Source organism: Natrix helvetica, assembly GCF_964273705.1.
Source record: "Natrix helvetica genome assembly, chromosome: Z".
In the NCBI taxonomy this organism is placed as follows: domain Eukaryota; kingdom Metazoa; phylum Chordata; class Lepidosauria; order Squamata; family Natricidae; genus Natrix; species Natrix helvetica.
In genome coordinates this window covers 135421214-135442671 of record NC_138554.1, presented here as the reverse complement: position 1 = coordinate 135442671, position 21458 = coordinate 135421214, and the positions used below count along the sequence as shown (strand labels likewise).

Here is a 21458-nt window from a genome sequence, read left to right as displayed (position 1 = left end):
CTCCTTGCCTCCGTCTCTTTTTCTCCCTCCTCGCTTCTTGGGGTTCCACCAATGAGGGAGCAAGGCCCGCCCAGCGCCAGGCTTTGGGCTAACACAGAGGTCTGCAAAGGTGGCTGTTTTAAGACTGGTGGACTTCAATTCTCAGAATTCTGGGAGTTGAAGTCCACCAGTCTTAAGAGCCAATTTTGCAGATCCCTGCCTGGGCTAATATGATTGATGCCCTTGGTGGACTTCAACTCTCAGAATTCTGGGAGTTGAAGTCCACCAGTCTTAAGAGCCAATTTTGCCCAGGTTGCGCACTGAATAAAGTATTTTATAATTTTTCATATTTCTGTTTACTTACTATTTCATAATAAAGTAATTATAAAATACTTTCTTTGTGTTTATTTGATTCCTATTCAAGAGAATTACTTTATATATAGTCAATATAGGCACAGAGTTAAATTTTTTAACATTTTCTAATGGTGGTGTGCCTCGTGATTTTTTTCATGAAACAAGTGTGCCTTTGCCCAAAAAAGGTTGAAAAACACTGGTCTAAATGACTTCTGATTTATAATTCCAGATCTTTGAAGACATTTATCTCACTACAAGAAAGATCATACAAAAAATTCTCAGCTATGCCGATGTATTCTTTTTCTGTATCTTTTTCCTGGAGATGCTTCTCAAATGGGTGGCCTACGGCTTTAGAAAATATTTTACTGATGGCTGGTGTATTCTTGATTTCTTTATTGTGTGTGTGAGTACCATGTATTTTCTTGTTGGGTGCATTGCTGCAATGTGGAAATAGGAAAAGTAGTTTCTCACATAGAAAGCCTGAGAAAAACCATTCCCATTTCCTATATCTAACAAAATGAAGTTCAATGTAGAGAAAAGTAAGGTGTTACACTTAGGCACCAAAAACAAATGTTCAAGTACTGATTAGGTGAATCTTGGCTCAATAACAGTGAACTGCGAGAGGGAACTTGGAGTCCTATTAGAAAATCACTTACATATGAGTCAGCAGTATGTGGCAGCAGCCAAAAGCAGCCAACACAGTCCTAGGCTGCATTAACAGAAGGATAGAATCACATGAAGTACTAGTACCACTTTATAAGGCCTTGGTAAATCCACACTTGGAATATTGTATCCAGTTTTGGTCACCACGATGTAAAAAAGATGTTGAGATTATAGAAAGCATGCAGAGAAGAGCCACAAAGATGATTAGGGGACTGGAGGCTAAAGCATATGAAGAACGGTTGATGGAATTGGGTATGTCTGGTTTAATGACAAGAAGGACTAGGTGTGACATGATAGCAGTCTTCCAGTATTTGAGAGGCTGCCACAAAGAAGATTCTCCAAATCACCTGAGAGCAGGACAAGAAGCAACGGATGGAAACTAATCAAGGAGAGAAACAGCCTAAAGCTAAGGAGAAATATCCTAGTAGTGACCAGAACAGATTGTCTTCAAAGGTTGTGGTTATTCCATCACTGGCGGTTTTTGAAAAGAGACTGGATAATCATTTGTCTGAAATGTTAAAGGATCTCTTGAGCAGAAGGTTAGACTAGAGGACCTCCAAGGTCCCTTCCAACTCTGATGTTGTATGATTCTATGATTCTAAGCTAGTGAAGGCAATAAAAGGAGACAACATTAAAATGGGGTGGGTATGTGGGAGAGGAAACTAAAGAGTAAGGCTTTCATAGGAAGCATACATTTGATATTTGCTAAACCTCTTAGCATGGTTTTTCCAGGAAGTAAACCAGAATTACAAGTTGTCTTTTTGCAGTTCAATTGTACTTTTCCTGTTTTTCACAGGTTTCTTTGCCTATGTTGAAACCTATGCCAACGACAAAAGTGTGTGACAGTAAGATCTCCACAAAATCTTTAAGAACATTGAGGGCCCTCAGACCTCTCCGAGCACTGTCCAGATTTAAAGGAATAAAGGTATTAAATCTTCTTCCCTCCCTCCCTCTCCTTCCTCCCTCCCTCCCTCCCTCCTTCACCCCTCCTTTCTTCTCTCCCTTCCTCTCCTTCCCTCCCTCCCTCTTTTTTCTCTTCTTCACTCTCCTTCTATCATCCCACCCCTCCTTATCCCTCCTCCCTCCTTCCTTCTCTCCCTCCCTTTTTTCCTCCTTTCTTCCTCCCTCTCCTCCCCTTCCCTTCCTCCTTCCTTCTCTCCCTCCCTCCCCCTCATTCGTTCCTTCCCTCCCTCCTTCTTTCCCACCCTCCCTCCTTCCTTCGTTCTCTCCCTCCTTCATTCTCTCCCTCCTTCTCTCCTTCCTTCTCTCCCTCCCTCCCCCCCTCTTCCAAAGATTATATTTCAAATACTGTATGCCTATCTTTTGGAACTAGATATTGTTTTATTTCAGATGTATAGGACTGATGCATTATTTCAGCCATGGCTCCTTCTCTTTCTGTTTTGAGTATTGCAGGAATATTAGAGAACATTTAAGATTCTAAGGAAGATTCTAATGAAAAACATTTGTTGCTACCCTAGTCAAATTCAGCCATATATTTGAATAATGCTGCTTTACCTAACATACTTCATTTTTAGATTAGGAATTTATTATTCAAAGTACTGCCCTGTGGGGTGGGGGGGATCATTCTCTGGATACATAGCAGCACCTGCCACCTTGCCTGACGTGGTTTGAAGCTTTTAACTCATGTATTCTGGTTGTTGTTGTTTTTTTTGGCCCATCTGCTTTTCTCCCAGATTCCCCTGATTTTTAATGAAGGATAAGGAAAACACTTTGAAAATTTAGCTGGTCTAAGATTTATGGGCAGGTAAAGTTTGGGATGGACCAAGATTTGTCTGAGTTGAGACACCTGGACCTTATGGGGAGACTATTCTACCAGGACAGTGTTTCTCAACCTTAGCAACTTTAAGATGTGCGGACTTTGAGAGTACTCATTTCTTCATACTACAGGTGGTCCTCGACTTGCAACAGTTCATTTAGTGACCGTTTAATATTACAATGGCACTGAAAAAAGTGACATAACCATTTTTCACACTCACAACCATATCCCCAATAGTCACGTGATCAAAATTCAGGTGTTTGGCAACTGACTCATATTTATGACAGTTGCGGTATCCCGGGGTCACGTGATCCCCCTTTTGTAATCTTCTGACAAATAAAGTCAATGAGGGAAGCCAGATTCACTTAACACTTAACCGCCGTGTTAGTAAATTAACAACTGCAATGATTCACTTAACAATTGTGGCAAGAAAAATCATAAAATGGGGCAAAGCTCACTTAAGAAATTTCTCACTTAGCAACATAAATTCAGGGCTCAATCTGGTGGTAAATCAAGGATGGTCTGTACTATTTGTCCTTGCAATGGGAACTGATTGTGTATCTCCATTTTCCTTCCTTCCTTCCTTCCTTCCTTCCTTCCTTCCTTCCTTCCTTCCTTCTTTTCTTTCTTTCTTTCTTTCAGGTTGTTGTGAATGCACTGGCCGGCGCTATCCCTTCCATTGGAAATGTGCTTCTTGTCTGCATTGTACTTTGGCTCCCATTTAACATCTTAGGAGTGCAACTGTTTGGAGGGAAATTTTCATGTAGGAACATTGAAAATAAGAATAGTTGCATCAATAAGACTATCAACTTTAATCATGTTGGGAATGGGTACCTGGCACTCCTTCAAGTGGTATGTTTAATAAAATGGATATTAAATATCTTTGGAATAATAGAAAATACTTGTAGCTCAGGTTTTAGATTTTGATAGTCGTTTGCTCTCCAAGCTTGTTTCAATTTAGTTTCTGAACATTTCGTTACCCGACTAGGTAACATCAGCAGCAGGATTTTCTTGTCCTGTTCTCTTTAGCTTATAAATGTCTTGTGTGCCAATGTGGTCAGTCGGTCGTGTGATTGGTTGTTCTTTTGGAGCTATATTTAATATAGATATGTGCAGCCAGATGTGTGCAGGCAGAATATGTTATTAATAGCTGATTGTGGAGAGATTCGCTTAGGGTGCAAAAGTTATGAGGAGAGCTTTAAAAAAAAACAGTGCTGTGGAAAATAAGACAATTAAAATATCCTTGTGCTATTTGAACAAAGTCCAAACACAACATTTGTGTTTACACAGCAGTGTAGAACAGTTAGTTGATTATGGTTAGTAGCAGCATGATTGGCTTCTGTAGTTATCTAAACTCAGTATTCGCGAAATAGAGAAATGAATCTTGTAGTTGCATTATAAATAAAATTAATAATGGTCATAATCAGTGACGTGCGGTGAGGTTTATGACTAGTGAGGCACTGACACAGTGCTGAGTTTCAAATATTTTTAGACTTGTGGACTTCAACTCCCAGAATTCCACAGCCAGGCATGCTCAGTTCCAATTTAAAGCGACAGCATTTGTTTTTCTCCTTTGCTCCTTCTTTCTTTTTCTTTTTCTTCTCCTTCCCCTCCTTCCTCCCTCTCTCCCTTCCTCCCCCTCTCTCAAACACACACACACACACACACACACACACACACACACACACACACACAGAAGTTGGATTGGAGTATCTCTCCTACCCCTTCCCTCTCTCACTCACTCTCAAACAAACCCCCACACACACAAAAGTTGGATTGGATATCTTTTCCAGTGGCTTGAAAGCAGCTCCTCTGCCATCCCCCCCCCCCATTCCCCTGCTGCCTTTCCCAAACACCTCCACCATTGCAAATGCAGCCTGCTGTCTGGGTGGGAAATGCCTGGAACACAATAAAGCCCACCCACCACCTCCTGCTGGCAGGCTGGGGTGAGAGGAGAGGCAGAGAAGCCGGAGGGGAGCCGAGCCTTCCAAAAGAAAAAGGCTGGGGGGAAGTGTGTGTACTACAGCATGGCTCTTTGCCTGGCTTCCTGCCTCCTCCTGTGGTCTCCTCAGTGCTCACTTGTGCTCTCCCTCCCCAAGTATAGTTTGATTTGGCTCTTTGCTTGGCTTCCTGCCTCCTCCTGTGGTCTCCTCAGTGCTCGCTTGTGCTCTCCCTCCCCAAGTGTAGTTTGATTGCAGGTGGAGCCACGTTGCCTTTTCAAACTTGTAATCAGTGAAGCTGGGCTAGATTTTTATATAGTTTTATCCAGCTGTGTGTGTGTGAGAGAGAGAAATGAATGGGGGCCTGGGGAGGAAGTCACTACACTTGGGGAGGGAGAGCACCAGTGAGGTTAAGCAGAGTCATCCACGGTGAGGCAGCAACTAGCTCAGCTTTTTCCTTTTCCTTTTTTTTTTCATGATGAGAGTGGTGAGGCTGTGCCTCACTTGCCTCACCTGACTGCACGTCACTGGTCATAATTGATTCCCCTAACTTTAGCAGTAAAAATATAGACAACATTACCTAATTTAAAAAGGAGTCGAGTCTTGCTGCTTTGAGCTAATATTTTTTTTCCCTTTTACATATCATGGAAAGCCTGATTCTCTTAATTATTCCTTTGTCAACCAGGTGGGATGGGAGGACTAAATCTGTGTCTCTATTTTTATCCTGTTCTGGACATCAAAAGAAGCAGATGGATCAAGTGAAGTCAATACTGTCATCGCTTCTTAATTTTCTGTGATCTTTCATTTCAAATTCAAATCCTCTAGCCCTGTTGTAATATTTGGAGTAAATAGGGCAAAAAAATTAGATACAGAATAATAAATAAGGTGTGGGAATAATAAAAATACAGTAAGGGAAAAGTAACTCCATTGTTTTATATTTCTATGTTTTGTCCAAGAAAACTGAATGTTTGTTATCTGCACCCATTAAGGGTTTTATATATTTCTAAAGAAAAAGAAACAAATGAATTTTGTTTTAAGTACAGAAGATGTCCTGAAGTGGCAGACCGGGGAAAGTTTGCAATGATTTTTGAGAACACAGTAAAGTCTAGCTGTATAAGACAAATCAAGGAGGAAAAGCATAGGAAAGTTTAATAATTTGGCTTAATAATATCTCCATTTGTTTTTTTCCCCCCAGGCAACATTTAAAGGCTGGATGGACATTATGTATGCTGCGGTAGATTCACCTAATGGCGTAAGCTGTAAAAAGAAGTTGCTATATTTCTTTTTTTTAGATATCTTCCTGTTTCAGTTAGCAATCTTGCAATACTGTCCCTAAAACTATAATTTTCCAGCTTGAGCATCAGAGATGCTATGAGATAATATTAGCAGATTTTAAAAGCTGGTCAACATTGTGGCAAGAAGAACAGTAAAGAATTGACATTAATCAGTTGACATTGTTCAGGTACAGGTTTGGGATTAAGTACTAGAAAATAAGAATATTCAAATTTCATTCCAAATTTGGGAAATACTAATTTGACTGTAATATTTTTATGCCATGTAGAAAGCTCACCGGTGAAATCAATGGCAAAGAAAAAAATTTAAATTAGCCCAGGATTTTTTTAAAACTCAGGTTTTGTTAAGGCTTAACGTCTGGGGGTCATACATCTTCATAAACCATCATGGGTCAGATTAGATTAAATCAACAAGAAAGACACCATGTTATAGCCAGCCATTCTTTGCCACTCTTACAGCTCCTGGATAAGATAGGAAAGTGTAACAGCCTGCCTTCAGAAGATGTGGGTGCTCCATCACTGGAGTTTTTAAAGAAGAGATTGGACAGTGATTTGTCTGGAATGGTACGGGGTCTTCTGCTTTAGAAGGAGGTTGGACTAGAAGACCTCTAAGATCCCTTCCAACTCTATAATTTTGTTATTTAGATTTCCAAATCCCCTGCTTGGAACTCTGAAATAGTTGTTTTCATAGCTTCTGTTGGATATTTGGCTAGTTGTGATAATAATAATGTTAGATATTAACATATATCGCGGCAAGTCTCCTCTCTGGTCCGCCGCTATGGCGGGAAACAGGTATCGCTCTGATTGGTCGAGAGGCATACCCGATCCCTATAAAAGGGGAACCCTCAGACCACAGAGCAAGCTGGATCACTACTACTACTAATAAAGAGCTGTTAAGTCACTACGTGTCCGGAGTCTGTTCTCTCGTTGCCCGAATCTAACATTGGTGACGAGGGTGGGATCGAGAGACAGATAGGACGAAGAAGCTACCTCCAGAATCCCAGGATTCGATCCAGCCCAGGAATTCGGCAGAAATTCCGGCAGCCATCTCAGGCCATCGCAGCGCGGCAAATTCAACGCAGAGAAGATGGCGATGCACACTCCTCCCGCTCCGTTCGACCCGATGAACGACCAATGGGAGGCATACATAATTCGTTTCGAGTTTTCTCGAAGCAAACGAATACACGGGAATAACCGATTCCCGAAAGAAGAACATCTTCCTCAGCTACTGTGGGCGAGAAGTTTTCAACACGGCCAGAGACCTCTCTGAGCCTACACCGATACAAGCGGTATCATGGACAGCGCTACAGCAGACTCTGCAAACTCATTACGCGCCAAAACCTTCCCGCCACGTTTGCCGCCAGGAATTCAACACGCGAAACCAGAAGGTGGGAGAATCAATCAACCAATATGTTGCAGCCCTACGTAAAGCAGCGACTCACTGCGAGTTCAGGGATCTGGACGAGCAAATCCTGGCAAGACTTGTTTGTGGGTTAAAGGACATTTCGCTACAAAAAAGGCTGTTGGCAAATCCAAATTTAACCCTACAAATAGCGCTAAACGAAGCAAGGGCATCCGAATCAGCGGAAAGATCATCGGAAACCATACAACGCGGGTTCAACGCGAGCCAGCCAGCACCCAGACACGCCAGAGTCCACTACGAGGACACCAACCCAGACTTCGAGGATGCCGAGTTCGAGGAAAGTCACCTGATGCGGAGCAGTCACATGAGGCCTGGGGGGAGATCCGGATTCTGTTTGCCACTCTGCGCAAGCTGCGGAGGGAACCACCCCCGGTCTACCTGTCGGTTCAGGAAAGTTGTTTGTTCACACTGCGACAAACTTGGGCACATCGCATGAGTGTGCCGGAGCAAAGTCCCTGCCTCCTCACGGCAGCCTCCAATGTACCACCAACAGAAGTCCAACCCAGGGACTTGGCGAAATCAAAAAGGGCGCCCAGAGAGAAACACACGAGAGTTTACCCAGAGAGACAATTCCCATAGAGCTGAAAGGGCGTATTCCCAGAGAGATTACACACAAAGAGCTGAGAGAGCGTTCTACCAGGACGCTCAACGGGAGTATTGCCAGGATACCGATGCAGAGATAGAGTTGACCCAGAGAGAGGAATTGCGAACCTATCTCACCACAATAAGTCAGGTCCGCACCAAGCGGCCTAAAAAGCTGAAAGTCACAGTCCTCTTGGAGGGCTCTCCTTGCGAGCTGGAAGTTGACACAGGATCGTCCCTGACGATCATTTCATGGGCCTCCATAAAAAAGGCTATCCCTAGCCTCAAAAAGAGCCAACTACGTGCACCAGACATCCTGCTACGAGACTACCAGAGGAACCGAGTCCCCATCGTGGGCCAAGGGACATTCCAAATTAGTTTCAAGGACATCGTAGCCCAGCTGCCTGTGACCATCGCCAGCGCGCCATTACAGAACCTTCTTGGACTAGATTGGTTTGAAGCCCTGGGGTTAGAAGTCACCGGGATCAACGCCGTGGAGAACAGCAGCGCTGAACAGATTTTTAAGGAGTTCGAGGATGTGTTCAGCCCCGGTCTTGGTAAGTATGTGGGCCAACCTATCTCGTTCAATTTAGATCCAAAAGTGGCGCCAATCCGACTTAAACCAAGACGAGTGCCTTTTGCACTCCGCCCAAAAATTGATAAAGAGATCGATAAATTAGTAGAGCAAGGAATCCTTGAGCCGGTGGATCATGCGCGCTGGGAAACCCCCATTGTGACCCCAGTCAAACCAGACGGGTCAGTCCACATCTGTGCGGACTATAAATGCACAATTAATGTCGCGCTACAACAAAGCGCATATCCTGTGCCAGTAGTACAACACTTATTGCACTTGTTGGGGCCAGGAAAGATATTTGCTAAACTAGACATGGCACAAGCTTACCAGCAATTGCCCGTGGATAGCGCCACAGCGGAGGCTCAAACTATAGTGACGCACAGAGGAGCATTCAAATGCAACCGGCTACAATTCGGTGTGAGTATTGCCCCAGGTCTGTTCCAGAGCGTCATGGAATGGCTTTTGCAAGGGATACCGGGAGTCGTCCCCTATTTCGACGACATCTTGGTGTCCGCTGCAAACGAGGAGCAACTATTAAAAAGAGTCAGAACTGTTTTGGCCAGAATCAGAGAGAAGGGTCTCCGCCTCAAAAAAGAGAAATGCCAAATTAACGTCCCTAGTGTAGAATTCCTGGGATATAGAATCGATGGTCAGGGAATACACCCCACTTCAAAGAAAATTAAGGCGATCCAGGACACCCCCACACCATGAAATCAGACCGAGTTGCAGGCCTTCCTCGGACTACTTAACTTCTACAGCGTTTTTCTGAGACAGAAGGCGACCGTTGCTGAGCCATTACATCGACTACTCCAAAAGAACGCAACATGGAGATGGGGGCGATCCGAAGCAGCAGCTTTTGCCACAGTCAAGCGCCTGCTCACCACCGACTCGCTGCTAGTGCAATACAGCCAGACGCTACCACTGGTATTGACCTGCGATGCATCCCCATTCGGCGTCGGCACGGTCCTCAGCCACAGGATGCCAAACGGGAACGAAGCACCCATCGCCTTCTACTCCAGGACTCTTTCGTCGGCCGAGAGGAATTACAGCCAGATGGACAGGGAAGCATTAGCTGCTGTGGCTGGAGTTAAACGTTTCCACGAATACCTCTACGGCCGCAATTTCGAACTAATCACAGATCATAAACCGCTGTTGGGACTTTTGGTGGGAAACCGCCCCACACCAGTCTCCCTTTCGCCACGCATGACCAGGTGGACTGTTTTCCTGGCTGCGTACTCATACAAGCTGATACATCGACCGGGCTCCACTCTAGGACATGCAGACGCACTCAGCCGTTGCCCACTTCCGGATCTTTTGCCAGACCCCACTCCCGAGGTACCGGTTCTGTTAATTGACTGTTTGGACTCAGGACCGGTTTCTTCCTGCGACGTTGCCAGATTCTCTTCTAGGGACAATATAATAAAGCAAGTTCAAACCTGGGTTTGGAGGGGGTGGCCGAAGGGAAACGTGGGCCCGGAATTCAAACTGTTTTGGGCAAAACGGGATGAACTTTCAGTGTTACAAGGTTGTTTATTGTGGGGGGATCGAGTTGTTATTCCTTATGCGTTACGAAGAAATGTGTTAGAAGCGTTACATGTTGGGCATCCGGGGATCGTTAGAATGAAGGCGTTAGCAAGAAGTTACGTTTGGTGGCCAAACATGGACAAAGAGATAGAGGAATGGGTGGCCACTTGTGATCCGTGCCAAGAATCTAGACCAGCACCCCCTGAAACACCCGCCACAGAATGGGAGAAGCCTAAAGCACCCTGGTCGCGAATACACATCGATTTCGCAGGGCCAGTCCAAGGTCAGACCTTTCTTATAGTTGTGGATGCATACTCCAAATGGCTAGAAGTAGTCCTAATGACTTCAACCACGGCAGAGGCAGTCATTAAGGTACTACGGCGACTTTTTGCCACTCATGGCCTGCCCGACCTCCTGGTCTCCGATAACGGGCCCCAGTTCACGGCCATGCAATTTGAAACGAACTTAGCAGGTCAGGGAATTCGGCATGCCCTCGTCACGCCATTCCATCCGGCATCGAACAGACAGGCGGAGAGAATGGTGCGATCCGCAAAAGAGGCCCTCGCTAGGATGGGTCCAGGTGATTGGCAAACACGCATTGATCATTACCTCTTAATTCATCATATTACCCCCAGCGCAATGACGGGTAGGAGCCCCGCTGAACTACTCATGGGCCGCCGTCTACGGTCTCACCTGGACCGTCTTCACCCAAATTACTCTGCCACATCGCCCCCAGACTCTACAAGCAAAATTCGGAATTTTAGCATAGGGGATTCAGTATACGCCCACAACTATGCAGGGGGAACATTGTGGATGCCGGCAAAGGTAATTGGCATCACGGGTCCACGTTCATATTTGCTGGAGCTAGAAGATGGACGGAATTGGAAAAGGCACATCGATCAACTACGGGGTCGTCTGGCACACTCAGACCTACGAGCCGAGGAAGAAAACTATCTACCAGCACAAAGTCAGCCATCCGAGAGCCCAAACACGGAGGAACACGACACCATCGAGCCCAGGATAGAACCAGAGGTCGATCGCGAACCAGAACTACGCCAAAGCAATGAAAGCCTGCAGACCCCCGAATGCGAAGCTGAAAGAACAGGCAAAACCGATCCTGCAACCACTCCCGTTCAACCCGAACTACGGCGTTCCACCCGGGTGAGACAAACACCCACTTATTTGAAAGACTATGTAACTAACCGGAATGCTCCATCTAAGAGGGGAGGGGTGTTAGATATTAACATATATCGCGGCAAGTCTCCTCTCTGGTCCGCCGCTACGGCGGGAAACAGGTATCGCTCTGATTGGTCGAGAGGCGTACCCGATCCCTATAAAAGGGGAACCCTCAGACCACAGAGCAAGCTGGATCACTACTACTACTAATAAAGAGCTGTTAAATCACTACGTGTCCGGAGTCTGTTCTCTCGTTGCCCGAATCTAACAAATAACTTAATACACTCTGTCCTAGTTGGAGTCTAAGTCCCACTGGGTCCTAGATCAAGCAGGAGCCAGTGACACTAAAGATAAATTTAGATGTGAAACAAAGGAAGATTCTATTCTGAAACAAGGAAAGGGGGAAACCAAGCAAAGCAAATATTAGGTTTTATAACTCTGTTGGAATAAATGTCCACCTTGGTTCAATTCCAAGTGAGGAGAAAGACACTGGAAACATGGTGGCTGCTTGAAAAGATTGTTTAATGATGAACAGGATCATATGGTCTGAAGTCCTGGGCAAAAGGGAAAGAGATTCTGAGAGTGCTTGGGATTTTATGCCCTCTGTGAGCTTTTGAATTTGAGCTTATATTCTGATTGGTTGTCAGACTCCCATGGGGCCATGCAGGGGTAATTTTGTCTTTGAGTCCAAGGCTTGGTTGTCTCAGTCATGCCTGCCACATGACCATGGAGACGTCTTCAGACAGAGCTGACTCTTTGGCTTTGAAATGGAGCACCGCCTCCTAGAGTTGGGAATGACTAGCTCATATGTGTGAGGGGAACCTTTACTTATGCATTATGGGAAGTTCAAAGGAAAGAATCCTAAAAGGCTTGAATGTTGACACAGCAGCCATCAAGGATTAAACATTGCACAGGAGCTTAGTTCCATCTGAGCAGCTAGCTTGTTTCCTGTAAAATTAAGCATCTTGAATTAAAGAAGGGTAAATAGCTCATTGACTTTTCCACAAGGAAAAAATAATTTTACGGAGGCTTTTGAGCCAGGAAGTGTAGATGTCTTTAAACTGGGGGAAATGCAAATCAAATGGTATTGTTTTGCATTAGCTTCCCAGATCAGGGTAGATGCCAGTTTTGAAAGCAGTTCCTTTGCAATGCTCTTCTCTTGTTTTGCAGATATTTCATGATCCAAACTAGGCAACATCATCAGTGCTAGTCATTTTGCATATCCTGAAGAAGGGAAGTTGAAATACAGAAGAACGATATTGATCATCTGTATCATATTAAACGTTTTTTTTCCTTATTTCAGAATTCCACCCAGCCATGTTTTGAAAACAACGTATATGCATACATTTACTTTGTGGTTTTTATTATATTTGGATCCTTCTTCATGCTGAACCTCTTTATTGGTGTGGTTATCGACAATTTTAACCAGCAAAGAAAAAAGATAAGTATCTAACATAAATAGACAGCCAAGACTCATGAAGACAAACAGTTACAAACACTTTCAAGTGTATTCAATGTCAGTGTGTCATTGTTGTGTTTTACGGAAGACATTGTTGAAAATCCTGGGAAAGATTCATATAGAAAGAGAATAATCCACAAAAGCTAATTGTCTTTCTCTCATTTAATATACAGATTGTCCTTGATTTACAATCACAATTAAGCCCAAAACCTCTGTTGCTAAGTTACACATTTGTTACAGTAATGATATTCTATTTTCTTCACTACCGGTTCGGTAGCGGGAGCACGCATGCACAGATGTGCCTTGATGACGTCTGGGTGGGTGAGCAGAGCCTCACGCTTCCACCATTACTGGTAGCATGCCACCTCTGATTTGTTATCTGAGTTTGGACTCATTTTATGAACTTTCCTGCTAAATTGCTTAGTGAATCACTGCAGTTAATAACACAGTTGTTAAGTGAGTCTGGCTTCCTCATTGACTTTGCTTGTCAGAAAGTCACAAAGGGGGGGAGGAATCACGTGACCCCGGGATAATGAAGCCATCATAAATAGGAATTGATTGCCAAGCGTCTGAATTTGGATCATGTGATCCTAAGAATGCCTAAGTCATTTTTTTTCAGTGCTGTTGTAACTTTGAATGGTTGATAAACGAACTATTGTAAGTCAAGGACTACCTGCATTGCCTTACCACTTGTACAATCCTAGTTAGAAAGTCTACAGAAAGACAGGTCGGTTAACCTTTTGTTGCAAAACCAATAAGGCGTTTTGAGGCGCCAGATTATTAGAACTGCCTCAAAGGACATGATCATCGTATTTCCATAGATTGTGCAAGCAAAACCTTCTGCCCCAGGCATGACTCTTTTAGTGGTCACTTCCTTAACTCCTGGAGCCCATAGGTGTCCAGAGATACTCTTGGCCTGATTTCTTAGTAACCACCATCAATGGTTTACTTACTGGCAGCGCTATCTTTAGTAGCTTAGGTAGCACATTTATTCTCTAATCTTTTAGGCCATATAGTCAATCAAATGTCATGTCCTAAAAAATCCAAACAAAAGCCATATTTTAGTTTAGACGGTGTCTTTGTTTCACGAAAGTCACAAAGTAAATTAAGCAGCTCCAAGCAACAGAAGGAACAAAAGTAGCTCTAAGTCACTTTGACTTTTAAAATAAAGCAATAAAAATGACTTTATGGAGTACACAAAGGGATTAGGAGAAAAAAAGTATTTCATTTAAAGAACCACAAAGTTTTATTCTTATTATATCATAATTATGACTAACATTTTAGAACTCAGGATAGTCGTACCCAAATTCAGGAACTTGTTTTCAGTTAAATTAAAGAGTATATTTTAGAAGAGAATGCGTTCATCCATCTTTAAGACAATAAATATTCAGGTTGTAAAGAGCTTTGTCTGTTGAAATTCTATTTATTGGTACTAGCTGTTTAGTTGGCTTTGAACAATTCTTGTCTTTTGAACAGAGCTAAATAGATGCAGATAAAAATTATACTTTAAAAATTTAATAGCAATGTTATTATTCTCTTATACCTAGGTGGAGAACTCATCTTTTTGTCAGAGGATCAAAAGAAATATTATAATGCACTAAAAAAGCTTGGTACCAAGAAACCACATAAGACTATTCCACGACCTCCGGTAAGGCTCTTGCGAACATCAATGCATTTACATTATTATTAACTTGGAAAGACTTTTCATAAATTCTAGTAAAGCCAAACATAAAACATTTTTTTTCTGCATGAGCCCTGGTGGCACAGTGGTTAGAACGCAATATTGCTGGCTAACTAATTGCCAGGAGTTCAATCCTGACTTACTCAAGGTTGAATCAGCCTTCCATCCTTCCGAGGTTGGTTAAATGAGGACCAGATTGTTGGGGGCAATAGGCTGACTCTGTAAACCGCTTAGAAAGGGCCGTAAAAGCAACACGAAGCAGTACGTTAGATACCGTGAAGCAGTGTGTAAGTGAAACTGCTAAGATTCAATGTGTTACAAATAGACAAGGAGTTATGGCCAAAATAAAGCTGACACATCATGATTATAACTCAAGACCAACCCAATTTTATGATGTATTACGTTGTCCCCAAAATGCTTCTTTTCAGGAGGCAACTGGACTTCCTTGTTTTTTCTTTGAAGATGTTTCACTTCTCATCCAAGAAGTTTCTTCAGCTCTGACTGGATGAAACCCTTCCATTCCCCACCATCCAGCCAGAGCTGAAGAAGCTTCTTGGGTAAGAAGCGAAATGTCTTCAAGGAAAAATCAGAAACTCCAGTTGCATCCTGAAAAAAGCACCCGTGTGATTGTAAAAAGTTGTAAATACAGGCCAGTTGCCAAGCATCCAAAGTGCAGTCAAATGACTGTGGAAAGGTCAACCATCAGAATTGAGTTCTTATAGATGCATCAGACCTTCAAACAATCTCTAAATAACCCGGTGACTAGTTGTATTATAAAACTAAAGTAAAAGTAACAACATTTTAAAGACTATGCCAAAGTCAGCTCAGATTAGTTTGCAATAAATCTGCCATTTTGAATCACAGGGAAAATGCCACCCAATCTTCATTCCTTACATCTGGTTAATACAGAAAGTATAAAAATATTATTCAGAATAACAGAAGAGCAGAGTTGAAAGGAGCCTAAGAGGTCTTCTAGTCCATCCCCTTACTCAAGTAGGAGACCCTACACCATTTCAGACAAAGGGTTGTTCAATCTCTTCTTTAAAATTTCAGTGATTCACGGATTAATTATTTTGACTGTCAGGAAATTTCTCCTTAGTTCTAGGTTGATTCTATCCATGTTAAGTTTCTATCTGTTGCTTCTTGTCCTGCCCTCAGGTGCTTTCAGTTAAGGTGATATTACCAGGGGTGGGATTCAAAAATTTTAGCAACTGGTTCTATGCCTAGTTGCTGGGTGGGTGTGGCCATGGTAGGCATGGTGTATTCGGCTTCCTGTACCAACATGGGGGGGGATGGTGTTTTTGCCCTCCCCAGGTTCCAGAGGCTTTCCTTGAGCCTCTGGGAGGGCGAAAACAGCCTCTCCCTGGCTCCAGAGCCTCCCCCAGGCCCGTTTCCGGGCTTCCAGGACTTCTGGGAGGCCTGTTTTTTGCCCTCCCAGAGCATCCGTGTGGGCGCTGCGCTTACTTGGAATCCAAAACAGGCCGTGTGGAGACTCCTGAGAGGGGAGGGGTGGGTGGGGCCAGCCAGTCCAGCAACTACTGGTTTGGCAAACCAGATGTAAAATTAGCTCACCTGAACCAGTATGAAGTAGCTGAATCCCACCCCAGATATTACCCAAACTGGAGTAAATTACCCCAAATAGTATAAAAACAGTTTTTCTTTGAGTAAACCATTTTTCCCCCGTGGAGTTAATGTTTTACCTAAATTGCCTAAAAGGATGTTTCTGATAAGCAATTTTCAATAAGGAAAGAAAAGTTTTGGGAAGCACCGAGCAAAGATCATCAGGTCTCAGGAGCTGCTGTGAATCTTATAGAAACAAACTTATTTTCCTCATTACTTGCAAAAAGGAAATCAAATGTATCACCACTGCCCTCAGGATAATCCTTGGCAGACAGGCAGGAAGGAGGCAATCAAATGTCTTGAACTTGATCAGCCAAATCCAGGGGTGGGCTTCAAAAAATTTATCAAGGGATTCTCTGCCCGGTTGCTGGGTGGGCATGGCCATGGCCTAGTTGGCCTCCTGCACCACGGGGTGGGGTGGGGTTGCCCTTCCCGGGCTCCGAAGGCTTTTTTTGAGTCTCCGGGAGGGTGAAAACAGCCTCCCCAAGCTCCAGAGACCCTCTGTAGGCCAGAAAGAGGCCCATTTCCAGCCTTCCCTGGAATGCGATTTGGGGGTTCTCTGAACTGCACAGAATCTTAGCTAAAGGTTCTCCTGCAAACCCCCAGCAGCCCTGGCCAAATCTCTTGGGCAGTTTCTTTGATTCCGCATAGAGAAATCAAAAAGAAACTTGATTAACTTGGGGCAACAGCAATAGAAACATCTCCTTGAAGCCTTTCAGGACTTCTTTAGGATATGTAGCCGTTTCTGTCTTCCTGGTTCTGTTAGGTTCTATTGGTGACTTCCAGGTTGGAATAAATAATTATCAAAGGATTTGATGTAACTATTTGAACTGCTTTGGAATCTTGACACTAACATCTTCCTCCCTCCTTTTCTTTTCCTTCCTTCCTTCCCCTTCTTCCTTCTTTCCTTCCTTCTCTCCTTTTTTCCTGTCCCTCTGTTCTTTCCTCTTTCCCTTCCTTCCTCCCTTTTCCTTCCTCCCACCCTCTTTTCCTCTCTCCCTGTTTTCTTCCCTCTGTCCCTTCTTTCTTTGTTTCTTTTTCTTTCCTTCCTTTTTTCCTTCTTTTCTTCTTTTTTCTTTCCTCCCTTCTTTCCTTCCTTCCCTCCCTCTCCTTCCCTTCTTTCTGCCCCTTTCTTTTCCTTCCTTTCCTTCCTCTCTTTCCCTCCCTCCCTTCCACAGAACCAGTTCCAAGGATTTCTTTTTGATGTCGTAAACAAGCAAGCATTCGAACTGTTCATCATCAGTCTTATCTTCTTAAACGTGGTGGTCATGGCCGTGGAATATGAGGGTCAAAATGTGGCTGCTAACCAACTTCTTGAAAAGATCAACTGTGTCTTTGTTGCCCTCTTCACTGGCGAGTGTGTAATGAAGCTGTTGGCTCTGAGGCTTTATTTCTTCAAAGACTCCTGGAACATATTTGATTTGGTGGTTGTCATTCTTTCCATCATTAGTAAGTAGACTTTTTTTTGCTTTTAGAAGGTCCTTTGCTTGCCAATGGTAACAAGCTACAAGGCAGATAAATATTTGGCATGGTATACTTATTTACAGTCATAAACTTTCACTTCACATGTACATGTAGTCCTCAACATAGGACCACGAGCCCAAAATGTATGTTGTTAAGTGAGACAGTTGTTAAGTGCGTTCTGTCCAGTGGTGGGATTCAGCCAGTTCGTACCTATTCGGGAGACCCAGTTATTAACTTTCTAAGCAGTTTGGAGAAAGGGGTTTGTTGGAAGAAATCTCCTTTTGTTTTTTCTCACTTTACAGGGCTAATCCTATAAGGAAGGCAGGAAGGAAACATTCTGGTGTTGTTTCTAGCCTCATCCTTATTGCCCTGCTTACAGAAACTGCCTCTCCGGTTAACCCTTGTTACATTGTCACAGCCCATCGTTAAATTATTTGAATCCCACCACTGGCCTGTCCCACTCTACAACCTTTTTGCCATGGTTATGAAGTGAATCTTTGTAGTTGTTAAATTAGTAACACAGTTGTTAAGTGAATCTGGCTGCCCAATTGACTTTGCTTATCAGAAGGTCACAGCAACTGTCATAAATATGAGTCAGTTGCCAAGCCACTGAATTTTGGTCATGTGACTTCGGGGAGGCAGCAATGCTCTTAACTGTGAAAAACGGTTATAAACTTTTTCAGTGCAGTTGTAACTTCGAACGATCACTAAATGAACTGTTGTAAGTCAAGGACTATCTGTATAATGCAACTTAGGAATGCATGGTTGCAAGAATTGGTTGTAAAGTGTTGCATGAAAGTGAAATAATTCAGAATTTGGAAAAAGAAAACAGGCATAGCAGCAAACCCATGAATCTCCGGATCCCGTGACCGCGTATGTGTGTGAAACACATTTAAGAAAGTAATCCACCAATTTGCTCTCTTGGGCCAGATCCCAACCACCGTAATCTATCATTTAAAAATATGCTTTTATTATTTTTTTATTTATTTATGTTGTTAATTATTTAAATGTATATGTTGCCCGTCTCACTATCCATTGTGAACTGGTATGGCTTGCAGCTCAATAAAAACCATAAATATGACAGCATTAAAAGTAATAACAAAAATCAGATAAAGAGCAAGAACTGTACAGAGATGCAGTCTGTTACTTCATTAGTCTTCATTAATCAAGATCCCCAAGACAACCAGTAGAACCAGTTGATCCCCACATTTTCTTTGTAAGCAAGGTAGTTGTTAACTGAATTTTGCCCTTCCTTGCCGCAATTGTTAATTGAATCACTGTAGCTGTTAACTTAGTGGTATGGTTGTAAAATGATTCTGCCTTCCGCATTGTCTTTGTTTGTTAGAATGTCATAAAGCAGGTCACATGACTCCGGGATATTGCAACCGTGATAAAGAGAGGTGGGTTTCTAATTTTTTTACTACCGGTTTGGGCACGCTCCCGCTGGTTTGCCCGATCCAGGCCGAACCGGCAGCAACCCACCTCTGGTCATAAATACATGCAAAATGTCTGAATTTTGATCAATTTTGATGACGGGGAACTGAAATGACTGTGAAAACAGTCATAAGATACCTATTTCAGTGCTGTCATAACTTTGAATAGTTCCTAAACAAATTTTTGTAATTTGAGGCCTAGTACAGGTAGTCCTTGACATGCGATCACAATTGAGCCCAAAATTTCTGTTGTTGAATCAGACGTTGGTTAAGTGAGTTTTGCCTCACTTTATCACCTTTCTTGCCCTTGTTGTCAAGTAAATCACTGCAGATGTTAAATTAGTATCCCGGTTGTTAAGTGAATTTGGCTTCCTCACTGACTTTGTCAGAAGATTGCAAAAGTGGATCTCATAACTTGGGAAACAGCAACGGTCACAACTATGAACCATTTGCCAAACATCTGAATTTCGATCCCGTGACCATGGGGATGGTGCAAAGGTTGTAACTGAAAAAACAATCACATATTTCAGTGCCGTTGTAACTTTGAACGGTTGCTAACCAAACTGTTGCAAGTCAAGGACTACTTCTGTTAAAGAATAGAGTTTTAAGTTTGTTTGTTTTTGTTTGTTTGTTTTAGAAAATTTATATTGCCTCCTATTTGTACATGGTGACTCAAGGCGGTCACATTCATTGCAAGCCTATTTCCCCCCCCTGCAGGCCTTGCAGCAACCGAGCTTTGGCGACGCCTCAATTTCCCGCCGACAATCTTGCGTGTCATTCGAGTGATCCGTATCAGTCGCCTCCTGAGGCTGATCCGAGGTGCGAGAGGACTGCGCACCCTGCTTTTCGCCCTGCTGATGTCTCTCCCCGCCCTCACCAACATCGGGCTGCTCCTCTTCCTGATCATGTTCATCTATGCTATATTTGGCATGGCTAATTTCTCCTGTGCCAGTTGGGTCCAAGGGATTGACGATATTTTCAACTTCCAGACGTTCGGCAACAGCATGCTCTGCCTCTTCCAGATAACAACCTCCGCCGGCTGGGATGAGCTTCTGGGGCCAATGATCCTCCACCAGGACAACTATATGTGTGCTCCGAACATCAATCGCCTGCCACAGGAGAGCCCCTGTGTCAACAGCATGGTGGCCATTGCCTATTTTGTCAGCTACATCATTATTTCATTTCTGATTGTAGTCAACATGTACATTGCTGTCATCATTGAGAATTTGAACGTTGCCACCGAAGAGAGCACAGAGCCACTAGGGGACGATGACTTTGAAATCTTTTATGAGATCTGGGCAAAATTTGACCCCAAAGCGACTCAGTTTATCTCTTACTCAGCACTCTCCAACTTTGCAGATGCCCTGGAAGAACCTTTACGAATACCGAAACCAAATAGCCAGCAGTTGTTGTCCATGGACCTTCCGATAGTCAATGGGAGTAAAATCCACTGTTTGGATATTTTGTTTGCTTTTACCAAAAGGGTACTGGGAGAATCTGGAGAAATGGACTCGTTTGAGTCCCAAATAGAAGAAAAATATCCGGAGAAGATTGCCTATGAGCCAATTGTGACAACTCCCAAGAGAAAACAGGATGAATCTGCTGTCATAATTCAAAGAGCTTTTCGGATGCATCTCCTCCAGCATGCAGGAAAGGAAGCGCCTCAGGAACCCTATGTAACTATCTCCTTGGAGAATATTCCAGAAGAGGAAAACTTATCTGTGTTCAGTCTGAGTGAAAATGAAGGCAGCCAGTCCAATAATTCTCAGAACTCATCTTCGGTGGTCATTCCTCCATCCTACAGTAATGTGACTAGCATCATTCCTGACATTCAGCAGGAAGAGTCCTCTGACCATAAGGGTGATGCAAAGTGATATTCTTCTCACTGATTTTTCTCTTGTCACAACAGGGTTTTCCTGGAAACAGATAATAATAATAATACTGTCATAAATAGTTAAATCAGGAGCTCTTCCATTAGTGTTAGTGTAAACTCTTACAGATCCTCAGTGGGAATTAAAGATTGCCTTGCAGCAGAGTTTCCCAACCATCTACATTCCGGATGTTTTGTCCTTTGTGATAAAGTGAAAATTCTAGAAACAATATGTCATTTCTGCCCTAATGATTTATAGTATCTTCTAGAGCAGTGGTTCCCAACCTTTTTTTGGCCATGCCCCACCTAAGCATCTCTAAAATCCTGATGCTCCTCTCCCCCATGACATATAATTCTTACTTTACTCAAAAAGTGAACTCTACTCACGTGGAGGAAGTCTAAAAGGCCATTAACTTGGTTTAAATAAGGTTCAAATTGCCCCCGTTAAAAATCAAATTGTCCCCACCCCCGATGGGCAAGGGCCAGTTGTGGGTTCCAGCAGAGACTACTGCTGGTTTGCTCAGGGGTGCGCTATTTGTGTGCGCTTGGTTTCGCACTGTGTGTGCATGCATAGTACAACTAAAATTGCTCTGTGCATGCACAGAAGCAAAAAACAAGATGGCGCCACCTATGGTGCTGCTGGGAGA

At 43.3% G+C, this 21458-nt stretch overlaps 1 protein-coding gene across 1 annotated transcript in view; it reads left to right on the top strand.

Annotated features, from left to right (window-relative positions):
* The window catches only part of LOC309401611 (sodium channel protein type 5 subunit alpha-like), a gene marked incomplete at its 5' end in the record, with an annotated part of 84362 nt that extends 63509 nt beyond the window's left edge, over window positions 1-20853 (top strand). Inside the window, 8 exons of the mRNA XM_081970678.1 lie at window positions 563-736; window positions 1793-1921; window positions 3416-3625; window positions 5909-5965; window positions 12588-12729; window positions 14291-14391; window positions 17223-17493; window positions 19659-20853. Coding sequence (XP_081826804.1) covers window positions 563-736; window positions 1793-1921; window positions 3416-3625; window positions 5909-5965; window positions 12588-12729; window positions 14291-14391; window positions 17223-17493; window positions 19659-20815 — 2241 coding nt within the window. The 3' untranslated portion in view covers window positions 20816-20853. The remainder of the gene's footprint in view (window positions 1-562; window positions 737-1792; window positions 1922-3415; window positions 3626-5908; window positions 5966-12587; window positions 12730-14290; window positions 14392-17222; window positions 17494-19658) is intronic.
* Between the last annotated feature and the right edge of the window lie 605 nt (window positions 20854-21458).